The 24,445-nt window shown below is 35.0% G+C and overlaps 1 protein-coding gene across 1 annotated transcript in view; it reads left to right on the plus strand.

Annotated features, from left to right (window-relative positions):
* PDE6C (phosphodiesterase 6C) overlaps window positions 1–24,445 on the plus strand; it is a 76,625-nt gene that overhangs the window by 7,428 nt on the left and 44,752 nt on the right. Inside the window, exons 2-13 of the mRNA XM_051981677.1 lie at window positions 748–900; window positions 2,256–2,345; window positions 4,641–4,781; window positions 6,008–6,082; window positions 7,022–7,086; window positions 7,187–7,253; window positions 10,191–10,238; window positions 12,649–12,798; window positions 14,380–14,523; window positions 17,149–17,217; window positions 23,011–23,157; window positions 23,762–23,869. Of these exons, the coding sequence (XP_051837637.1) occupies window positions 748–900; window positions 2,256–2,345; window positions 4,641–4,781; window positions 6,008–6,082; window positions 7,022–7,086; window positions 7,187–7,253; window positions 10,191–10,238; window positions 12,649–12,798; window positions 14,380–14,523; window positions 17,149–17,217; window positions 23,011–23,157; window positions 23,762–23,869 (1,257 nt within the window). The remainder of the gene's footprint in view (window positions 1–747; window positions 901–2,255; window positions 2,346–4,640; window positions 4,782–6,007; window positions 6,083–7,021; window positions 7,087–7,186; window positions 7,254–10,190; window positions 10,239–12,648; window positions 12,799–14,379; window positions 14,524–17,148; window positions 17,218–23,010; window positions 23,158–23,761; window positions 23,870–24,445) is intronic.

Below are 24,445 nucleotides of genomic sequence, written 5' to 3' on the forward strand. Positions count from 1 at the left end.
TCTGTGGCATGTTGGAAGAGGCTGAATTGCTAACCAGCCCTATCCTCAATCCTCACTACAGACTCCAAGGTAGTTATTCTTCCTTCTCTTTTTTTCTTTTCGCATTTCTTTGGCTCCTCTCATGCCTTCTTGGGGAAAGGAGCAGGTGAGAACCTGCTAATCTATGTGTGTTGTTGCTGAATTGAATAGAAGAGGAGAAATTAGGGGGCATTTAGGAGGAGCAATAAATTTAAAAATGCAATTTTTTTTTTGCAGAATTTTTTAAAAACCAGTTACTTAATGAGTGGGGAATCAGAATTGAAAAAGGAACTTTTTTTTTTTTAACTCCCCAGGTTAGAAAGCAAAACTTGTACCAGGATATCTCTAGGCAAGTGAATAAATGTATCATCAGTGGAAGAAAAAGATGGGCTTTGACTGGCTTGGGATGGGGTTGGAAGTGAGGCCTTCCTATATTTCTTCCCATTGTTTCTCAGACTCTAATTTAAAAAGAAAACTATTCTTCCAAATGAAGAGAGGTTGAGGAACTGAGTGGTTAAAAAAAAAAAAAAACAATCTCACCCAAAGGGAGAGTAACTTCCACTCATCAAGGGTTGTGGAAGGAGATGAGTGACAAATTAGCTCACTATTATTTCTTCTATTATTAGACACCTAATTTCAAGTTTTCACAGAACTAATTAATGCCCTTAGGTAAGGGATGGGTCTGAGTGAACAACTTTAATAATGAATGATTTTTTTTTTAAATTTCAGAACAGCCATTTTTCAGACCTTCTGGATAAGCAAACTGGTTACACCACTAAGAACATGCTGGCAATGCCTATCGTGATGGGCAAGGAGGTTCTTGCTGTTATGATGGCTATCAACAAAATCAATGAGCCTGAGTTTACTAAGCAGGATGAAGAGGTAATGATGGGCATGGGGACAAGAAACAGGTATAGGTTCCATTTCTAATCGAAAGGAATTAGAAATAGGATTTTATTCTCAGTTGATTCTTCTTTTTTCAAGATGGAAGGCAGCATGGCAAGAGTCAGGCTGGGGATCAGGAAGGCCTGAGTTTGAGTTCTGATTTTGCCACATGTTCATGGGCAAGACATTTCATTTCTCAGAATCCCAGGCAGTTCTAACCCTAAAAGTTACAGATGAGTGGCAGTCTACTGTGCCCAAAGGACTATCAAACTCTCCATACCCTTTGGTCCAGTAATATCACTTCTAGGTCTGTATCCCAAAGAGATTTTTTAAAAGGGGAAATGACCCACATGTAAAAAATATTCACAGCAGCAATTTTTTGTGTTGGCATAGAATTAGAAATTGAGGGAATGCCCATTAGTTGAGGAATGGTTAAACAAGTTGTGCTATATAATGGAATACACAATAATCCTATAAGAAATGATGAGCAGGCTGATTTCAGAAAAACCTGGAGAAGTTTATATGCACTGATACAAAGTAAAGTAAGCAGAATCAAGAGAATATTGTACAAAGTAATAACAGTATTTGTACAATGATCATCTGTGAATGACTTGTTTCTTCTTAGTAATATAATAATCCAAGACACTTTTAAGACTTGTGATGAAAAATGCTATCCATCTCCAGAGAAAGAATTGATGGAGTATGAATGCAACTTGAAGCATACTATTTTTCAATTTTAAAATTTTGTATGTGTTTTTAAAAATTTGGTCTGTATTTTCTTTTATAACATGACTAACATGGAAATACATTTGTATGATTGCATATGAATAACCTATATCAAATCATTTACCATCTCAGGAAGAAGTAATGGAAGGGAGGGTGGAAAAGAATTTGAAACTCAAAAAAAAATTTAAATGAATGTTTAAAATTGTTTTTATTTGTAATTCAAAAAATTATTTCAAAAAAGGAAAAAAGATAAGTAATGGTTTATGTAGGGCAGCTGGGTGGTATAGTGGACTCACTTTCATAAATAAAAATCTAGTTTCAGACAGTAGTTATGTGACTGTGGGCAAGTCACTTAACCCTATTTGCTACAGTTTCCTCATTTATAAAATGATCTGGAGAAGGAAATGGCAAATCATTTCAATATCTTTGTTAAGAAAGCTCCAAATGGTGCCATGAAGAGTTGGACACAATTGAAAAAATGTTCAATGGAGAAAGTTTCCACTTAGGGAATTCCTTTATTGGACCTACATTGCCTATAATATGTGGACCATCTTTCCTACCCTTCCAAGAAAAAAGATAAATCTAATGGCTACTCACATTTTTTTTCTTTTTTTTTTTCTTTGTAGGTTTTTTCCAAATACCTCAGTTTTGTTTCTTTTGTTCTAAGGCAGAACCACCTATCATACCTTCACAGTATTGAAACTCGAAAAACTCAGGTAAAGGAATCATGAAACCGGTCACCAATATTTTGCTAACAATTTTGAAGAACAAAGGACAATGAGCTTCAATTCCTCCAAAATCCCAGAGACAAGACTTAATTTGGGGATAAACATAGGTATTAAGACTAAGATCCCTGAAGCAGGTTTATACCCTTGTAGATAAGATTTAGCTGTGCAGTAAGTGCAATAAGCAGTCTGTCTATTCCCCTTCCCAGACTTGGTTTTGTTGATTATGGTCTGATTCGGGGTCTGAAGTCTAGTCTCTTGGGCTTTTTGAATAAATGAGAAGCTTTTGAATATAAATAGTCAATTAACATTTTCAAGTGTCCACTGTGTGCTAGGCACTGTACCAAGCACTGGTATATCACATAGAAATGGGAACATATAGAGATGGGTACCATGGCTGACTTCCTCTGCTGGTGCTTCAAACCTTAAGATTGAGTTTGTGTTTGATTCTGGTGCTCTTTCCTTATTATGATTTTAGTTTTAAGGATTATGGTGACAAAATGCAGACAGACTTGATAAGAACAGTTCTGAAACTAAAAGTTGTATTCAACTGAAAAAAGAGAAAGGGAAGAAGGGAATGAGGGAATCCAGAGTCCATACATGTGAGTATGTGTGTTTATGTAATCACTGTCAAAGGCTCATTAAAGTAGGAAGTCACCAAAGCTTGCTCCCAGACTGTTTCCTCTTCCTTGGAACACCTATGCTCATGTTTATCTCTTAGAATGTCTACTTTTTTTCAAAGCTCAACTCAAATGCAATTTCTTACATGAGACCTTTTCTGATCCCCTGGCAATTACAACCTCTTCCATCCCTCAAAATAACCTTGGATTTATTTTGTACATCTTTTGTGTGTGTGTGTATATATATATATATATATATATATATATATATATATATATATATATATATTTTTTCTGTATCAATAGGATGTGAGTTGTCTGAGGGTAGAAACTTTTTTGTTTTTGCCTTTGAAGATCCATTTTTTAACACATGTCTGGAACATACCAGGTGCTTAATAAATGTTTCTAACAATACAAACTTATAATCTTTCTGGAATTTTATATCCAGAACCAAACACAATATTCTAGATATTATCTCTCATTGGATAGAGTACATTAAGTTTATTATAAATGAAATAATCTATGGAAATTGCTTTGTACACCTTGAAGTACTATATGAATGTTAGATTATTATTAATAATATTATTATTACCCAGTCCTAAATACTATGCCTCTCTTCATATATTCTGAGTTTGAACCTTTTGCTTATCCATCTAATACTATTGAACTTATAATCCACTAAAACTCTAAGATCTTTTTCAAACTCTTATTTTGCTGTCCTCCTTTTTTGTGTACTTGGGAAATTAATTTTTTGAACCCAAGAGTAAAATTTTACATTTATAATGATATAACTATATCTTATCAGAGTCAACCCAATGCTCAATCTTGTCAAAATCTTTTTTTTTTTGGACAACTTAATTCTCTCAGCTATGTATCTGATGCAAATTTGACAAATATGCCATTTATGCCTTTAACTAAACCATGAATAAAAATTGTAAATTATGTATGGCCAAGTACAGATTTCTGGGATCATCTATGAGAGACCTCTTTCTAAGCTGATAATGAATCATTAATAACAATTCTTTGAGTTCATCTATTCAACTGTTTCGGAATCTTCCTAATTGTCCTATCATCTTGTCTACCATTCTCCACATTTTCCATGAAGTAGCATGAGAGAGTTTATCAAAGGCTTTGCTAAAGTAGAAGTAAATTCATATTTGCAACATTCTTCTGATTTACCTGCTGTATATAAATGCAAAAAAGTTAGTTTGCTATGATCTATTCTTTTTGAAACTATGATGGGCTATTTTACCCACCATTTACTTTAGAGCAGGGGGGTAGAATTGGTGTGGCTAGATGGCACATGTATAGAGTACCAATTGTGGGGTCAGGACAGCTAAGTTCAAATCTGGCCTTAGACACTTACTAATTCACCTTGCCCTTACTTTATGATGTATATTCGGAAATTTATAGATTCAAATTTTCAGTAGGCACGGTTCTGCTTGTTAGAATACTGTGTCCCTTTCTTGGTCAATTCATGAAGGATGTCCCTTCAATATATTTTTAATTATTCACTCTCACTCCTATTTTAGGGAAAATTAGGTACATTGGGAGCCTGTTGGATATACATTCATAAAATATCAACAAAAATAATATTACTTAATCTTTGTAATGTTTTATCTAAGGACTGTATATTTTACTCTCTTTTTCTTACAACTATTCACAGGTCCTTTTATGGTCAGCCAACAAAGTATTTGAAGAACTTACAGATATTGAGCGGCAATTTCATAAAGCCCTATATACCATTAGAGTCTATATGAACTGTGAAAGATACTCCATCGGCCTACTGGACATGACCAAAGAAAAGGTCTTCATCATTCCATTGATTTTTTTTCCCACCTACAGTCTCCAGTGAATCACACACTCATTATAGAAAATGCGATTAGCGTCATGATTCACCTGAACTATTTAAATAAATAACTAAAAATAGAGTGCAACTAATTGTCTCAAATGAAATTGCAGCTCTTAGCGTTTGATTAAAAAAACTTAAAATAGGATCTGTGAGGGCTTTTGGTAAAGTATAAAGAACTTGTTGTCACCTGTTTGTGATCTATAATAATTAAATCCTGTATCTACTGAGAGAAATTAATATTATAATATTATTTAAGTAACTAATTATTAATTTGTGATCCACCCTTTTATCTTGCTTTTTCTATTAAAGCCCAACATCTGAAAAGGTCACTCAGTTTCTGAAATACTTGGCTGAGTGATGAGATTGCTCCTAGCCTCCAAAGTACATGCTTATTATCTAGGTTGGGTCTGACCACACCCAACTGAAAACTTAATTTCTGTTCAGAGTATAAACAAAATACAGTCTGGGCAAGCCTTTGCCTGAGGAAAGAGCCCCCAGTTCTTGATCCTCTCCATTAGCGGTTAGGTGTGTTCAGCTCATGAAGGAGAAAATTAGCTAGAGATATGGATGGAGGCTTCCCTTGCCCTGATATCTTGCTGGTGAATCTCATGATCAAGTCACTTTCTCAGTAGGAGGAGCTGAAGATTTGCATCTCCTTATTTAATATCTAACAATCAGTGTTAAAGTTCCACTTGTCCTGGGAGTTCTCTTTCAGAAGGGATTTAAAGTAATTGAGTCTCCTTTTGGGTCTTTGGTTACTGAGAGAAACCATTGACCATCAATTTATTGATTATTGGCCAACCTAAATAAGAAATTTACCTGAAAACTATCTCTCAAGAAGTTTCATTCATTATAATACTAATAACAAATCTTTTTTTCTTAATGTCTTTGAGATTTGAAGTGACATAAGAGAAGAAGTATGATGGTACAGAAAGAACATTACCCTGAATTTTGATCCTATTTCTGCTAATTAGCTAGTCATTCAATCGCTTTTCTTGTTTCTTTATCTGTAAGGTAAAGTTGTTGCAGTAGAGAACTTCTAAAGTAATCTAGATAATTCAGTATCTATAAACAAGAAATATTGTGAAATACACTGAACTAACAACTATACAAGATGTACCTAGAGTGAATGGATTTGTGAAATATTTTATTGAATAACATTCAAACCTAATTGTCTGTAGGAGTTCTATGATGAATGGCCGATCAAACTTGGAGAAGTAGAGCCCTACAAAGGTCCAAAGACACCAGATGGCAGAGTAAGTTTAAAGAAAGTCTTTCCTTGGCTCACTCCATGTTGTGCTGGATGGAAGAAAATCCTAGGTCTTACTTTCATTTGGGGGAGGGAGAAAGCTCTACACAAATATAGATTGGAAGACACATCCATCTATCCATTAATCCAATCTTACATCCATCCATCCAATCATCCATGCATCCATCCATTCATTCATTCATGTATTCATCTATCCCACAAAACAAATTGTGGGTAAAGCCCTATGCTGGATTCTGGGGGGAAAACACTCTGGGGCCCACTGTCCTGATTGGAACTTTAGCTTTTGATTTATTATCTGAAATATACCAGCCATACTCGATTTCACTATTCTCAAGCTACCTTTCTTTTCAACTTTAATAACCACCTTATAACTTCAAATAGGGCTTTGTAAACTTCTCTTACTTCCAGCTCAGTTCAACAGTCAATTCGAAGTTCATCTTTAAGTTCCTCCCTCACTTTCTTTTAACTAAAATATTCTATGATTCTCAGAGCACTGGAGAAAGTTGAGTTCCCCACTAAGAGTACCATGATTCATTTATCTCTGCCATTGTAATATAGAAATAGTCTGATAGGGATTTAAACTTGGGTCTCAAGAAGTCATATTTACCTGAAAAAGCATTTATTGAATACTTATTATGTGTCAAGCACTGTGCTAAGTATTGGAGATATAAATTTGGTCAAAAAAGATTTACTGTGTAGCTAACTAGATAGTGATATACTATTTATTTTTACTACAACCTTAATCCATAGAATAAGACTTACATCAGAAAGAAAAGGTATGTTGGGAAAGTGGATTGGTAGAAAAGATGATGGACCAGCTGCTTTAAAGTGTTCTTATGAAAAATTATTTCTCAAACTATGGCTTTCTTCTAAGGAGACTTCTTTGTTCATTCTGACTCATTCTTAATCTGTCCCTTTCATTTAGGAAATTATCTTTTATAAGATTATTGATTATATTCTGCATGGAAAAGAAGAGATCAAAGTCATCCAGTGAGTATTTTTATGAATGACATTGCTGTATGAATGACTGACTTCATATACTTTATATTTATCTGCCTCATAATTTCCTTTTTTTTTTCTAAACCTACAGGACGCCTCCTACAGACCACTGGTCTCTTGTTAGTGGGTTGCCAGCATATGTTGCTGAACATGGATTTGTAAGTTTCTCTGCTATCATTATTTATGTTGATTCCAGTTGATATTAGCTAAAGGATTGAAAATAATACATCAGGGAAGAACCATATCAATTAGCCTTGGAACAGATCCTTCTTTCAACTGTGAGACAAGGTGGCATATGCCATAAAACTACTTAAAGACTTCTAACTCTAAACTCTATGTTATTGGAAGAATACTAAAGAGATGCCCAGTCATATAACCAAGCTTAGAACTTAGGTCTTTGGACTCTAGGTTCCAAAAGGATCCTTTCCATTACACTGTGATGTCCTAGAAATGGCCTCCTTATTATATTATTCTTTTAAAAAGTGTTTAAATCTTGATTTTCTGACATCTCTTTTCCAATCTTACTTTCCTTCTTTACAATAAAACCTTATTATTCATGTCTGATAATATAAATACTATTTCATACTCATAGTCCCCTATCTCTGCAAAGAGCTACCGTCTCATTTCTTTTTTGGGACCAAACTTGTCATCATAATTATATAGAATTCAGTTTCAGGTTTTTCTTCTTTCATAAGTCTCCTTCTGTAATTTCCTTGCTCTTCTCTTTTCTTCTTCTCCCCCCACCCCATACTAGATATTTATGAATTACCAAATGTATTATCTCTTCTATGTACTTAACAGCCAATGAAAGATGAATTTTCAATTTCCTTCTGCACTTTGTTCTAGCTCCAAAATTCTTTGATTCCCTGAGCACTTTGGAAACCTGAAATCTGCACCAATTTCTCCCATGTTAAATACCTCCATCTGTGCTGACTAGTGCCAAATAGTATCAGGGCTCTCTCATGGCAACATTGTTTATGTAGAATCACAGAAGTCAGAAACCATATGATCAAACACTATTGTGTTGTTGTATTATTAAAATGGGAAAAATATCTCAGAGAAATGAAATGAGTTTGTCCAAGGATATTCAATAAGTTAAAGGCAAAATCAGGAGAATCCAGATCTGGTTCACAGTTGTACCGGATATGTCACACTGCCCAGTCTTTTAAGGACCCTTTGTTTCTTCTTCTCATTGAATATCTTGCCTAACTCAGCCTCCCCGAATCATTCTGTCTTTGTCATAGGTCGCCCTATTCCTGTTCATTCCTACTCTCCTGGCTTCTGACTCCTCATTCATCTACCTTAGAGCCTGTACATTTTCAAAACATGTTCACCAGAGTCAGATTTTTCCTTTGGTTACCATGGATTCTCTTCTTCCCTTCACAGTCCAACACCTGAAGTGTGTTTTTGCTGTGCTTACTTGCACGATTTCTCCTTTTCCTCTAACATTTTCTCTACACCTTTAGCAGCATCCATTAAGTTTTGACCACCTGGGCTGAGAGTCTCAGTGAGTCATAATGACTCATGAAGATTTACAAAGCAGTCAGTGTGAACCTATTTAGAATCTAGACCTTGTGATATTTTTCTTCTGTGGGTAAGTTTTCTATGTTTGGAGTGTGGCTTTAATAAGTTATGAAAAGGAAGAAGGAAAAAAGGGAGGGAGAAATGGGGAAGGGGAGAAAAGGGGAGAAAGGAGAGGAGAAGATAAGAAAAGGAAGAGAATGGAGGGACTAGTAGAGAAAGGAAAGTAAAGGGGAAGAAAGAGAAGATGGGATAGAAAGAAGAAGGGAAAGGAAGAAGGGAAAAGAAGGTGGAAGAATGAATAGAAGTGAAGAAAGGGAAGGGAGAGGGAAAGAGAGAAAGAAGGAAAGAACAGGGAACAAAAAGAAGAGAAAGAAAAAGAGGTGAAAAAAGATGAGAGGGGAAAATTGGAGAGAACCAGAGAGAGGAAGTGGGAGGGTAGCACAGACTAGAAGAATGAATAGGATCAGAGAGAGAAGAGGAGGAAAGGAAATTTGCAAGTAATTACGGACTCGAAGCTGAGTAACAGCTCCATTATCTGCTATTTGGGAACCAAAAATAGCATGGAATGGAATGTCATCTTGTGCATACATTTAAATAAAAATATGTCTAATGTTCTGAGAATTTACAACATTTAAAATAATGAAGTCACTCTGTGAAAACCTTATTCAGAAGGAGCTGAGAAACTCTCTAGTTTCTTAGTCTTTCCCTAACTTCCTCTTCCCCTAATTCCACTCTGTATTGCAAATATAATCTCCAGCATCCCCTCATACAAACCACTCGTTTAAGTAAGGTTTCTTTCCACCTTCTTTCCCCTATCCTACCCCACACTAAGCCACTGTACCCCATTCCCCAAGCCCAACACACACACACAAACACACACACACACACACACACACACACACACACACACGTCACTTCACTTTCTCTTTCCTTGTTTTGCTTAGATAGGAGAAATAAAATGCTTTGGTTTTAAATTACTTACAAATCAATTTGCATCTAGAGGTATGGGTCAAGAGAGATAATATTAAATTTCAACAAGTGACTTAATTAAGCAGCATAAATGTTAATGTCATTAAGAAGTCAATGATCATTTGCCATTGATAAGCTGCTATTTGAAATATTTGTCTGGTTCCTTAAGAAGTAACCCCATTAAAAAGTCTACAAGATCTCTCATGTACTCTGAAGAAAATGAATGGGCTTCAGTTTCCACAAAGCTGGGAAGATGTGAATGGTCCATGACTTTTAAAATACATTTTGTTTTTAATTAATAATTTTATTTCAATTATTTTAAATTAAATTTAAATTTTAACTAATAATTTTGTATTGAAACATCAATTGTATTGAAACACCAAAACAAAATCATCAAAATACCCTAAGCAAAATCCTTACTATTGGTTTTGATTATTAATGTATATCACTTTCTTTGTTGTTAATTGACCAATTATTAACATAAAATGTTTTAATTTTGAAAGTGATGGTACCAATGCTATTTGCTGTATTTGACCTGAGTTTTATTACCGCTTATTATTATCAGTTCCACTATTTCTGAGTATATTTTATTTTCTCTGCAGATTTGTAATATGATGAATGCACCAGCAGATGAATATTTCACATTTCAGGTAAGGAAGACTCCAGTTCCATCATCCCCTTCCTCCCCTTCTTTTTCTTCCTCCACCTCTGTCCCAGAGCACGATAAGATACATATTCTTCTCAATAGATTATAAGATTTAGAGCAGAGATCTTCTAGTTCAACCCCTTCCTTTTAGAGAGAAGGAAAATGAGGTCCAGAAAGAGGACATCACATGAGCCCTGGTCTGAATCATTTCATTGTTGGAAGGAACCATCAGAATTGATCATTGTATAATTTTGTTGTTGGCACGACAATTTTATTGGTTGGTCATAGAGTGAGTGACAAGTTTAGCAATATAACTAGAAATTAGTTTCATTCTTGACAACTGATCAACAATTATTAAGCACTTACTAATAAAAAAGCATAATGATGAGGATTCAAAAGTAAAAATTAGTTTCTTTCCTCAGTTGCTATAGATATAGGTACTTAAGAGGAGGAAGAAGGTAAAAAGAAGGAAGAAGAGAGAGAGAAAGGAAGGAGATAGCTTCTTCATTCTAGCACCCAGGACCTTGCAACCTAGAAAGGGGTTGTGTTCTTACCACAGTGACATTCTTTCCTACTCCCAGTGGTAGAAATATGCCTCCTTGATCATGAAATCAGTTCACTTCAGTTGCATTCAAATTGCTTAATTTTTGTTGTGCTAATTGAGAGTCTGCTGTTGTCAGATTTCCCAAAATATGGCTTCCATTGCCTGATGCTGTGCCATTTCATGCTATTCATCATCTTGCCTGCCTTAGGATAGCTCCCCCATTTAGGGTCTCACTACATCCAGGGTTGTCTTGGAATGCTAATTCTTACCCTACCTCCTGCCATCATCTTCCTCTTATTTCTTCTACCATTATTTTCATGGATGGACATGGCCTTAGGAACCTACTTCAACCCCTCCCCGCTCACAACAACCCAAAATCTCAGTCATGGAGCTGGTGAAATATCTCAGCTTACAAGTCTCCTTTCTTCTCATCGTGGCTGACCTCACAGATCCACTGGATCCGTCAGAGGCATGGTTGACACTGATGTGGGAAGATTTCTTGTTCTAGCTGGGATTTATTGTTTTATGCTTCACAAGCTTCTGGCTAGAGTTAGAAGATCCTTTCTCAGATAGAATTAGGGACTAACAGCTCCCAAGGCAGGAAGGTAAAACTTGGGACTGTCACTAGATTAGGATATCTAGGAAGCTAAATTTACATATGCATATGAACTCACAGACACATACACAGAAATACACATACTTAGCCTAGGTGTGTACTTGGCAAGAACATAATGCACATGGATAAAATAATGTTCCTATGGCAAAAGCTTGACTATGTCACTCTTGTATTCAGATATCTTATTTATCTTTAGGATAAAATATAATCTTCTCAGTCTGGAATATAGCATTTATATATATAATATAAATATATATAAATATAAATATTACATTTGGAATAAAATAATATCTAATACATATATAATTATGATATATCATGTATTTAAATATAATTATATATTATTATGTATTATTACATATTATATATTATTTTTTATTCCAAATTTAGCAAATAACAATAAATAAGGATTTCCATATATGTTTATATAAAAAAACAGGAAAAGAGAATTATATATAAAACCATAAATCTTTATAAACAGTTTTTTTTCTTTTTAAGCCTATAGTATAATAGACTTAAATATATAGACATCCTATGAAACAGGTTATTATCTCCATGTTAAAAATGCACAAACTGAGGCACAGAGAAATTATGACTTGTTCAAGTTTACAGAGACAGTAAACGCCCGAGACAAGATTTGAACTCCTGTCTCCAAGTCTCCTACTCCATCTATTATACCAGACAGCTGCTTCAGGTAATTTAGTATCTAATTTTACATATGAGGAAGCTGAAGCTCAGAGATGAAGGTCATGCACTTAGCAGCAAAACTGGGGCTAAAATGAGAAGTGAGTCATGTAATGAGAATGGTGTCACATTGATGCCCTCTATTAAAAACACTTTGAATTTCAAAAACAAACAAAAAAACCCAAAAAACTGGGGCTAAAATACTTGATTGTCAGTCCAGAGTTGTGGGTTTTTGTTTTTTTTTTTGGGGGGGGGTTGTTTGGGTTTTTTGGTAGCCCCATCTCCATCAGACTCATTCACACTGAGATGGCAGTGATTGCTCTGAGTATTGTCACACCCCCAATGAACAGAATTGGAAAGGAATGGATTTCTGCTTTCCTTGAAGCATTCAACACTCCATTTTTAGTGTCTGTCATAGGTGGTTCTTATTCAAACAAATGACCTTGTCTCCCAAAAAATCCCTACCACTTTAAGGCCCTTCAGGACAGGGCAGCAGCTCTCCCCCAGCCACACCTGAATCCTTCTCCATCCTCTGTGTCAATAAATGACGACAGTTCTTATTCTTTATAGAAAGGACCCGTTGATGAAACAGGCTGGGTCATTCAAAATGTCCTCTCCCTACCCATAGTCAACAAGAAGGAAGACATTGTGGGAGTCGTGACATTCTACAATCGAAAAGACGCAAAGCCCTTTGATGAATATGATGAGCAAATCACTGAGGTGAGTTTCATGTAATAATGTGGGATAAATGCCCAATTACTGCTTTGGTGTGCTCAAATTTCCTTTGAAAGCTTCATTATGTAGTGATTCACAGAGGCTCAAAATAGCCACCTCTCCAGATTGTTACTTCTGTGTCCAGCCTACGGTACATTTTGTCATCAGAATTTAAAATGTGTGCCTGCCAGGATGTTTCCCCAAATTAGGTATTGGAGAAAAGAGAGCTCTACCTTTTCTTGTGACGCAGGAAAATTAAATACTGGCCTCCACACAATATTCATTCTGTTCTTTCTTATTATTTCACTCTCTTTCCTGTAGTTCCATTATCATACTACTTTCTTGTTTTCTCATTTTTAAGAAAACTGTGTTTCCTCATCTGCTTTATGAGGGAGTTGGATTGGAAGACCCTGAAGATCCTTACCACATAGAGATACATAATCCTTTGGTTTTCCCTCCTCCTTTCTTCCTCCTTTTCTTGCTGACCTCTCCTGCTGTTTCACCTCACTCGAAACAGACGTCAATACCTCTAGTATAATTTCCTTAGTACATAGATATTTAACAATTATCCCATTGCAACTTTCTTGAGGTTTATTTTATTTGTATATACCTAGAACAATGCCTTGCATAGGATTAATAAATATTCTTTCAATTGAATTGATTATTTATCACATATTCCAAATTATATTACTAAGAGCAGACTTATAAAGTAAATTCCCTTTCAGAAGAATGGATAAAAATTCCTTTGTAGCTTTCACTTTCAATATATTATGATATTACCATTGGGGGCAGACTTAATATAAATGTTTATTTATAAAATAGGTCAAGGTGGTGGTCAATGACTCCTCCTCCACTTTTCCCTCCTCTTTCCCTAAATTTCAGGGTATCCTCTCCAAATTTCCAGGTCTTCCCATGTATCCAGAATCTTCTCTAACAAAACTTGATCTCATATTCTTAATTCATTCAGGCTTATATGACTTACATCTCTCTTTCTAGGAGTATTTTTAGTCTAAGAAAGATCAAAGTCTTAAAATAAAGGTGAATGTTGCTCAGTGTTAGTGGTGGAACTTCTGGCAACAAACAGCAGGTGGAAAAGAATTTGGAGTTGGAAATATACCACTCCTGAATTTACAGTCATAGACTCACTGATTAACAATAGCTAGAATTTATACAGCATTTAAAATATATAACCTACTTTATAAATTATATCTCATTCTATTCTTACAACAATCCTGAGAAACAGGTTCTATTATTATCCTTCCTTTGGAGATGAAAAAACAAGACAGAGATTAAGTGCCTTGCCCAGGATCATACAGCTAGTAAATGTCTAAAGTTGGATTTGAATTCAGATTTTCTTGTCTCCAGACCTGGAGTTCTATACACTGCACCACCCGATTGCTTCCAATCTACAATCAAGATTGATCCTAATTACTGTTATAATTATTAATATTGTTTTTGCTTGATTAAAATAAGAAACCAGGTGGTTGAGAATAAGAACATTGACTGATTGGGAGCCACAATGTTTTTGATATAGAATCATTATTTCTTATTTACCTTCAAGGAACAGACTATTTTCTTTTATTTCAGATTCTCACACAGTTTCTTGGTTGGTCTCTTTTAAATACTGACACTTATGATAAAATGAATAAACTTGAAAACAGAAGGGACATTGCTTATGAAATGCTCATGTATCAGACCAAAGCTACTGCTGGTGAAATTGAGTCTATTTTGGTAAGTGTATAGTTTAATTTTCCAGCTTACTACCTACTTGTTTTCCCTGGAATTCCCCCAAATTGCCTAGAACTAGAGGGTGGTATATTCATGCTGGGGTGGGGAATAACATGTCTAGGTTGTAATTTCTCTCCAAGATGAAGATAAGAGGAGCTAACCTGGTCAAGATGAAATTTATACCAGATAAAAATCCTTATATTATAAATTCATCAGACCACCCAGAATTTTTATAATGGAATTTCATTAAACACAGTGAAATGTTATAGTCTTAGGCATCAGGAACTGGAGATCAAACATAGCAATGCCAAGATCCATTGAAGTTCATTGGAGAGTAAAAAGAATGACGTCTCACAGAGTAAAAAAGGGACTTCAATGGACAGACCACCTTTAACCCTTTACTCTTCCTAGCCCCATCAGAGGAATAAAGAGAACATGGAGCTAGATGGGAACCTATGAATAGCTTTACCTTCTCATTATATAAAGAGGAAGTAGAAATCAAAGAAGGAAGCGATAAGCTGCAGTACACAAAGATGTAATATTCAAACCCAGATTTCTGACTCTATAACTAGCAAATCATCATGCCTCCTGCATCATTACCAATAATTTAAACACCTGAGAGTACAAATAATATGGCTGCCTAGAGTGGCCACCCAACTCATGAAAAAGTAGTGTGGATTTTTTTAATTGACTAGGAAAAATTGGCATATATAATGGTTGGGCTAAAAAGTAATAATTTTAGTAATTGACCTTCAGTTTGTGATTTGACATCTCAGGACCTCATCTGTAAAACAGATCTAAATTTATGAGACTATGCTATAAATGAGAACTAGTATGGAGTAATGGATAGAATGTCAGACTTGTAAAAGATCTGTGTTGATTTCTAACTTCTGTGGTCATAAGCAAATCATTTAATCTCTCTAAACTTCACACAGCTTTGAGACTGATCTACTAAGTCATGTCAATCAATCAACAAGCATCTATTAAGATTCTGGTATATGCTAGGCACAGTCTTAGGCGCTAGGAAATCACCCACTACTCTCAAAGAACTTATGTTCTCTTAAAGGGTTGTCACAGATAGAAGGTGCTCTGTGTTGAGATCCATAGACAAAATCACAGGTCTTTAGTGTATTGACACATAGAAGATCATCTCCTATTGATCTAGATGATGCAATCAAAACCTATATAAGCTGAGCTTACTTTTTTGGTGAATAGAGCTTTGACAAGAATAAGAATAAGAATAAAATAGAGAAATACACAAGTCCTATGCAATAATCACTTAACCCCAATTGCTTCAGCAAAAAAAAAAAATAAAATAAAATAGGATGAAAAAACATATTTATATAGCAATTTATATTTTTCAAAATGTTTATATATACATATATATACATGTATGTGTGTATATATATATATATATGTATATATGTATATATATATATGTATATATATATATATATATATATATATATATATATATATAACTATACATGATCCTTAAAATAACCCTGACAGGGAAAATAGTTATATTTTCATTTTACAAATAGGACAACTGGAAAATAGAGATGTCAGAAAACCTATTCAAGATCACATAGCCAGTAACCAAATGATGATGTTAATAGAGCATTGAATTTGTTATGTGATCTTGGCAAGTCTTTTCCACTTTCTCAGAAGTAAAATGAAAAGACTACATTAGATAATCTCTAAGGTTATCTTAGATAACTTATACCTACTTGTTTTCCCTGGAATTCCCCCAAATTTCCTAGAACTAGAGGGTTGCCAAATTGTCTAGAACTCATGCTGGGGTAGGGAATAACATGTCTAAGTTATAATATTCATACCCAGATTTCTGACTCCATAACTAGCAAGTCATCATGTCTTCTGTGTCAATACCAATAATTTAAATAAATTAATTTTAGGGGCAAGAGCCCAAATCTTTTCTCTCTTATTTCTTACTTCTTTATTTTTCCTCACTTCTCCCTCTTACTTAAAGGAAATCTAAAAGATAACATAGAATAAACATATGACATTTTTATATCATGGTCTATAAAGATGACTTTATGATGAAGATTTAGAAGAGAAATATTCTTCTTATAAGGAACCAGCTCAGATGATAACTGGAAGACTCTTGGGGAGCACTAGTTATTCATAGAACATATATTAAGAATTATTGCTTTAGATGTCAGCATGCCAAATAATTGCTCTCTGCTAATAGTGGAAGAATGTGAATGAAGGTCAAGAGAAGAAAGGGAAGATGAATACTCTGAGACAAAGTGGATAAAAATGGCAACCTCAGGAGGATGATGAAATACTTAAAATTACACCCTTTTACATTTGGCTTCAGTTCTATCCAATCAATCTATGATATTGTAAGATCACAAAAAGAAATGCTTCCAATGGACTGATTCCTCAAATTTCTTTCAGGGTGAAAAAATAATAGGTTTTTTTTTTCTTTTTAAAAGCCCATCTTCCAGAAACTTGCAAAGCTGGGCTCCCTCTTAAAAACGCACAAACATTTAAAAATTAATAATATTATTAATATAATAATAATAATCTAATATTAGAAGAATTCAGTCAGGGTTAATTTCTGCTTCAGAGAAATTTACTATCTCAATTGATTTTACATTTTAGAAATACAAAGAAAAGTTGAATACAAACATTATTGACGATTGTGAAGAAAAGCAACTCATCCAGATTTTGGTAAGTACTCTCAAATTATGTTTAGTGGCTTCATGAGGCAAAAAGGCTACTCTTGTATGTTGTATGTTAAGAGAAATAGCTCCCATTATCATTTGCTAGTTCCTCAGATGACCTATCACCCAAAATGTGAGAATATCCTTATTAATCAAAAACTGAACCTGCTGGTAAGTGTCTAGGGCTAGATCTGACCACAGGTCATCCTGATTTCAAGCCAGACCCTCTATCCACTGAGCCAACTAACTCTATATGCAGTTTAGGAATATAATGATACAGTTTACACTAATTGTTTGTGCCCAGGACTCACTCAATTATTAACTTCTTCAGTTCAATACTTATTTTAGTCTCTACTATGAATTAGGCAAATACTATGAATCTATGAACAAAATATATGAATAAAAAAAATCCTATGAACAAAGACAAAAATAAAACAGTCTCTGCCTTCAGGGAGCTTATAATTTACAGATGGAGCAAACATGTACAGAGACAAGTAAACACAAAATATATACAAATAATGTCTTTGGGGAAAGGCCAACTCATAATAGCATCCTATAAAAGATGGATGGTACTTTTACCTTTCTTGAAACAAGTTATGGACTCTATAGAATGGAGGTAAAAAAGCACATTCCTGGCATGAGAGGCAAAAGAGAGAATATAATAGAATAGCAAATAGATTACATTAATAAAGCATTTATTAAGGATTTACTATGAGTTGGATAGTCTGTTAAGTTCCAGGATTATAAATACAAGTCTTCCTGCTTCAGAGGGTGAATTTCTCCTAGAAACCTCCATGTGAGGAAATATTAGCTCCCATGGGGGCTGTTCATATCTATCCCTATTTTAGCAGAACTATACTTAAAGCTTTTTAATATTTATTATATTATATTATGTCATTATCATATTATATATTTATTTAGCAAAATAGAACTATCCTGAATTTGTAGCTTGCTGGAAGAGCCTTTGAGAAAATGTAGTTACCTGCATGCCACAATGGAGCACTGAGATGCCTAAGGCAATATTGGTGTTGTAAGATTAGCTTTTGTGGCAAGGTCTAGTTTGTGATCATGGAAAGCACCCATGGCAAAATTTCTCAAATGCATTCTCACTTTGCTCCTACTTAGTTCTAGTTCCAGAACATTGTTCATATTCTCTATCTGTCCAAAATATGTGTATTGATGAACAAATTCAATGAACTTCAATGACTTGTTATACAACAACAATGATGAAGTTCAACTACTTGTCACAAACTGGCAAACATACTTATTTTTGTATTTGATTTGTCCTTCGTTGTTAGAATCCTAGTGTTAACTCAATGGAATTGATACAATGCTTATTGGTTCACACATTAGAGCAAATCCTTACAAGGTGTTAAGTCACTAATATTGACAGAAACAATGCTTAAGTTAACACCTTTGAGAGTTCACACATTAGCTCACACATTAGTTCACATGTTTGGGAGATTTCAAGGTCAGTATGAGATATCCAAATTCACACCTCCCATAATCTCACTCTCAGAGAAGGAGTCAACCTTTGAGTTTACACCTCTAAAAGAGCATAAAAACAGCTGAGCTCAGTCAGGAGAGTGAGTTGAAAAGATTGAGAGGGGAGCGTCAATTGGAGATTGAGAAGCCACGAGTTGGAATTGAGCTAGAGGCAGAAGCTGGATGAGCTAAAAGACAAGCTACAAAAATATATATACTTGGAATCAAGGAGGGAGATAGGCCTCTAAGAAAGCTAACTGGGCCCAAGGAAAGAGATAAGACTTGGAAGGAGAAAACAAACGTTTGGATTTTATCAGCTGGCTGCATTTGAGGTGATTATTGATTTGAATTGAAATTAAGGCTGCCTCCAGAAAACCTCCCCAAGAAACCTGCTCCCAGAGAGCTATCATATTTCATAAAAAAGAAGAGAACACCACACTTCATGGCTGATAATTTAAGAATGGCCATAATTTTTCCTAGTTTGGTTCTATGGCACTAAATAATATTATAGATCATTTAAATTATATTTATTTTATATTATATATTATGTTGTAAGTAAGACAAATTTTGTAGGAATGATCAAGAACCTAAATATTGTTTATATATAAAATATCAAACAACCAACTAACATTTTGTATATGCCTATTCCAAATCATTCTTTTTTTAGAAGCAAAAAGAGGCCCAAGTGAAAACAAATGGAAGTTAAATGCATATGCTCTGAATATGTACTCAAAAATATCTATAGTTCTACTAACACTTGGCCCATCTCATGTCACATGGCAAATAGACTTGCTAGAAGCACACCAATTTTCCTGCATAATATATATATATATCTTTGCACGTAGGTTTACGTCACAACCTCCTGAAAAGAAAAATTCCCACCTACCTTTCCTTAATTCTCTAGCCCATCCCACCTTATTCCAAAGTGCACTAATAGCCAAAGGTACCAATGGGCTTCATCAGAGAGGGAGCAAGAAATATATTCAAGACACTTTGAAGTTTAATTTGCATTATAAATATTTTCTTTTTCTCTCATGTCTGAACAATAAACTAGATTCTGATTTATAGTGTTTGCCGATTTGCATGGTTCAAATGCTCATTATGAAAATTTTACCAATCAGTTCACCCCATGGGGGAATTGGAGAATGATTCCTGGATCCTCAAACTCAGCCCTCCCTTACTTCCCACCCCCATTGTGTCTCAAGCTGTGTTCTTAAGGAGTCATTCTAGTGAAGATTCTCCTTATAGATGTTTACTCTGTTCCTGAGAATTAAGAATGGAATTACCAAGCTTTGCCCTGTCCAATCTAGTAAATCTTCTACATGCTGATAAAAGCTTCCACGTTATGACTCCTTACTGATTAACTCCTCCAGCCACATTTAGGAAACTAGTTTAGCCCAGATGATTTCTTTAGCTTTGTCACACAATGAGGAAAACTAGCAAATAATGGCTCTAAGGTTTTCCTTCAAGGAATGAACAACTCACTGCCATATCCAGTGGTTTAAGGAATTTCCCATTATACTTACGTAACAAGTACACTTTTTGTCTTTTGACACATAACTCCTAATCCATGTTATTAGGCTGGACTTGGAAATCGAATCAACTCAACAAAACCCTGAAAGCTCTGAAATATCTCAATTTCTTGGGTGATTTTGTGACTTCAGGAAAGTAACATCTCAACCAGATGGCTTTTCAAATGAGTCAAAGAACATGAGATCCACTTGTCTAATAGGATTAATGGCACCTGAAAGCAGACACCCTTCCTTTCCCAGGTCTTTGGCCATTTCTGACCCACTGAAAAGAAGCACAGATTTGTCAATGGCAATTAACTCCAGTTTTTACAGGAAACAGGGTCTAGACCATATTCTTTTGACCTGGAATTCAAACTTACTAGTAAATTTAGATGTGGAAGGTTATCTCCTACTGCATCTAATCCATTCTCATTTTAATATAAAAAATTTAAGGAGAGAAGGTTAAATGACTTCTCCAAAGTCATACACATAGTAACATGGTACTTTGCAATTTGCCAATGGCTTAGTCCTTTGACACTGATGATATATTTGAAGCTAATGTAATAATATAGGCTGAGATTTCTATCCTATCTTGAGGGATTTTCCTCCTCTGTTTTTTCTTCCTCTATCTTGCCAGTCCTGGTCCTCATCTCAAATCCCACAACCCTATTCCCAACTTGGTTAGGATTTTTTTAAAATTCAAAACTGTGATTTTTTTTTCCTCATGTAAGAAACTTCCAGGTATAGGAATTCCCTTTTCTAATGCATCTCAGAAGTTCATCCATAATTGAATAGCTTGTATTGGTTAAGTGACTTTTCCCCATGTTCACATAGCTAGTATGGGTCATAGGCAGGACTTGAATTTGGATCTTCTTGACACCCAGGCTGGTAGTCCTTAATCATTTTAGATCATGCTACCCCTCTATGGTTATTTTACATAAATAAATGTAAATCTATTTGGGAAAAGGGTTAAGCCTTATAATGACCTCAGCTTCAATGTTCCTTTTCTTATTCCAGTGCCTCCTCATTCTGTTCTGGCTTTTTTCACATGTAATTTCTGCTTGAAAATCTCCAGCTTATTTCTCCACTTATCTAACAGTTTTCAAATCTGGTTTTGCTTACATGTCTTTTAAGCATCATTGGAAAATGTCTTTAAAAACTATATCAGCATTAGTCAGCAGCAAAACAATAGCAATGAAGAATTTGCACAAGAGAAATCACTTAAAGGAGGTCATCAGGGAAGTGTATGACTGAAAAAAAATATACTAGCCACTTAGCAAGAATGAGCATGAGCACCCCAGGTGTTTCTCTTCCAGGGGTATCCATATGATGTCAGGAGAACTAGAAAAGGGGCACTAGATTGATGAGAAGACTTCTTATGGAGAATTAATGGGGACACAAGAGATATGTGCTCTCAAGGAGAAAGATATGACTGAGATTGGATCATAGAAATGCCTAATACTGTACTCACATAGTAAGCATTTTTTGTTGTTGTCCCTAACTCTTTTCAAAGTTCAGATCAAGCAAGACCTACCTAAAATCTTTTTGCTCTTTTGCCTTCAAATTGCTTCCTATTTACTTTATAAATATGTTGTGTTACCAGTTATTTTTACCCAATAGAATGTGAGTTCCTAGAACTGGGGTTTCTCACCTCTTGTGTATTATGGACCTTTGTGACAATCTGATAAAGTCTATGAGCAACTTTTCTTTTTTTAAAAATTTTTTTAAAATAAAGCTTTTTATTTTCAAAACATATGCATAGATAATTTGACAAGATTGGCCCTTGCATAGCCTTGTATTTCGGATTTTCTCCTCCTCCCCTCTACCTTCTCCCCTAGATGGCAAGCAATCCAATATATGTTAAACATGTTAAATATATATATTAAATCCAATATGTATAAACATATTTATACAATTCTCCTGCTGCACAAGAAAAATCAGATCAAAAAAGAAAGTAAACAAGTAAGAAAACAAAATGCAAGCAAACAACAACAGTAAGAGTGAAAATGCTATGTTGTGAACCACCCTCAGTTCCCACAGTCCTCTCTGGGTATAGATAGCTCTCTTCATCACAAAATCATTGGAATTGGCATCAATCATGTATGAGCACCTTTTCAAAATAAGGCTTTTAAATACATAAAGTAAATCAGAGTATTACAAAAAATCAAATTAAAATACCGTTATATATACACAAATATAATAATACATGTGTATATATAATACATAAATTTGTGTTATGTATATGTACACAATACATAACATACATGTGTGTGTATATGTATGTATAAAGATAAGTTTCACACACCAGATTAAGAACTGTTTTAGATGGTTTGGACTATTCATCTGTGCCCTTTATATTAACTCTTTATAGCAGTTCAGTGCTTGACCCATCCTAAGTACATTATAAATAATTGAGTTGAATTCAGTAGTGTTTATTCTCTAATTAACAATGGAACTATAGGAAAAGGTGGGGGGCTGGAGAAAGAAAAATTGGCACTTACTAGCTGTTAACAACTTTAGATATTTTGTCCAAGCAACTTGATTTGCTGTTTTTAACAGAGGACTAGACAATGGGAGCCCCATCCTCTGACCATGCAGTATTAGGCCTGCTGTCATGTACCAAGTGGAGACTTAGCCAGGTTCTAGACATTTGTAACGGAGGGCCCCTTCTTTACTCCATATCTGGATGAGAGTCCCATTGACCAGCCCTCCATCACTCTGTGAATGTTTGAGGTCTGTGAGTATAAAATGTACTGAAAGGTCATTTTCATCTGGACCATATCATTCTTTTTTTTTTTAAACAGAAAGAGGAGCTGCCGAACCCAATGGATGTAGAACTTTATGAGTTCCACTTCAGTGACTTTCCTATTACAGAGCATGGGTTGATAAAATGTGGGATCCAATTATTTTTTGAAATAAAAGCCGTGGAAAAGTTCAAAGTGCCTGTGGAGGTCAGATGATATTTACTTGATTATTAGGAATAGCAGTTTTTAGAGTTCTCAAACTAAATGTCTTCGGTGTTTAGAAATAGTGCATTTTCTGTTTGGGTTTTGACCGAGAAGAATTATTAGTAACTTTGCAAATATTTCTGTGAAAAACTACCTAAACAAGACCAAGTGACCTTCTTTAGATAAGATAGATTGTCAATTACACCATCCCAGACCTTTTTAGCCTTTGGGAATTAGATTCCAAAGTCTGAAAAATCTTTTACTCCCTTCTTCTTTTCCTTCCTTCCTTCCTTCCTTCCTTCCTTCCTTCCTTCCTTCCTTCCTTCCTTCCTTCCTTTCTTCCTTCCTTCCTTCCTTCCTTCCTTCCTTCCTTCCTTCCTTCCTTCCTTCCTTCCTTCCTTCCTTCCTTCCTTCCTTCCTTCCTTCCTTCCTTCCTTCCTTCCTTCCTTCCTTTGTCTCCCTTTCTTTCTTTCTCTCTCCCTTTCTCTCTTCCTCTCTTTCTTTTTCTCTCTCTTTCTTTCTATCTTCCTTTCTTTCTTTCTTCCTCTTTCTTCTTCTTTCTTCCTTTCCTCCCTTCCTTTTTTTTTTTTTTTTTTTTTGGCTACAGGTTCTTACAAGATGGATGTACACAGTGAGAAAAGGTTACCGATCTGTCACCTATCACAACTGGAGGCATGGATTCAATGTGGGACAGACAATGTTTACCCTACTAATGGTGGGTTCAGGAACTTTACAGATAATTGTAAAACATGAGGAAGATGATGATGGTGGTGATGGTGATGGCATTGATGATGATGATATATTAATAATAATTATGACAATACATTTCTACAGCGTTTCAAGGCTTTCCAATTTCTTTCTGACTCTGCCAGAACTTCAGCATGAAGGAAAACTTGATGGAAGAAATCATCAGTGGAGCCACAGTGATTATAGATTTCAAGCTGGGAGGAATCTTAAAGATTTTCTAGTCCAGTTCCTTTATTTTACTGAAAGGGGAACTGAGGCCCAGAGAAGAGTGATGCATTACCCAAGTTTAGAAAGCTAATAAATATCAGAGGAGGAATTTGAATCCAGTTCTTGTATCTTGTATCTTGAATGCTACTCAGCATGTTAGGCTGCCTCTTCATAAGTATGATTCACACAGCAGTATGATGTAGAGGATACAGCGCTAGAACTGAGGTTAGGAAAACTAACTTAGGTTTATATTCTGTCCCAGATTCTGATCCTGGGTAAGATAAAACCTCTTTGGGCCTCAATTTTTTCATTTCTAAGATAATTAAGTTGAACTTAG

This window comes from Antechinus flavipes, chromosome 2 (assembly GCF_016432865.1).
Source record: "Antechinus flavipes isolate AdamAnt ecotype Samford, QLD, Australia chromosome 2, AdamAnt_v2, whole genome shotgun sequence".
In the NCBI taxonomy this organism is placed as follows: Eukaryota; Metazoa; Chordata; class Mammalia; order Dasyuromorphia; family Dasyuridae; genus Antechinus; species Antechinus flavipes.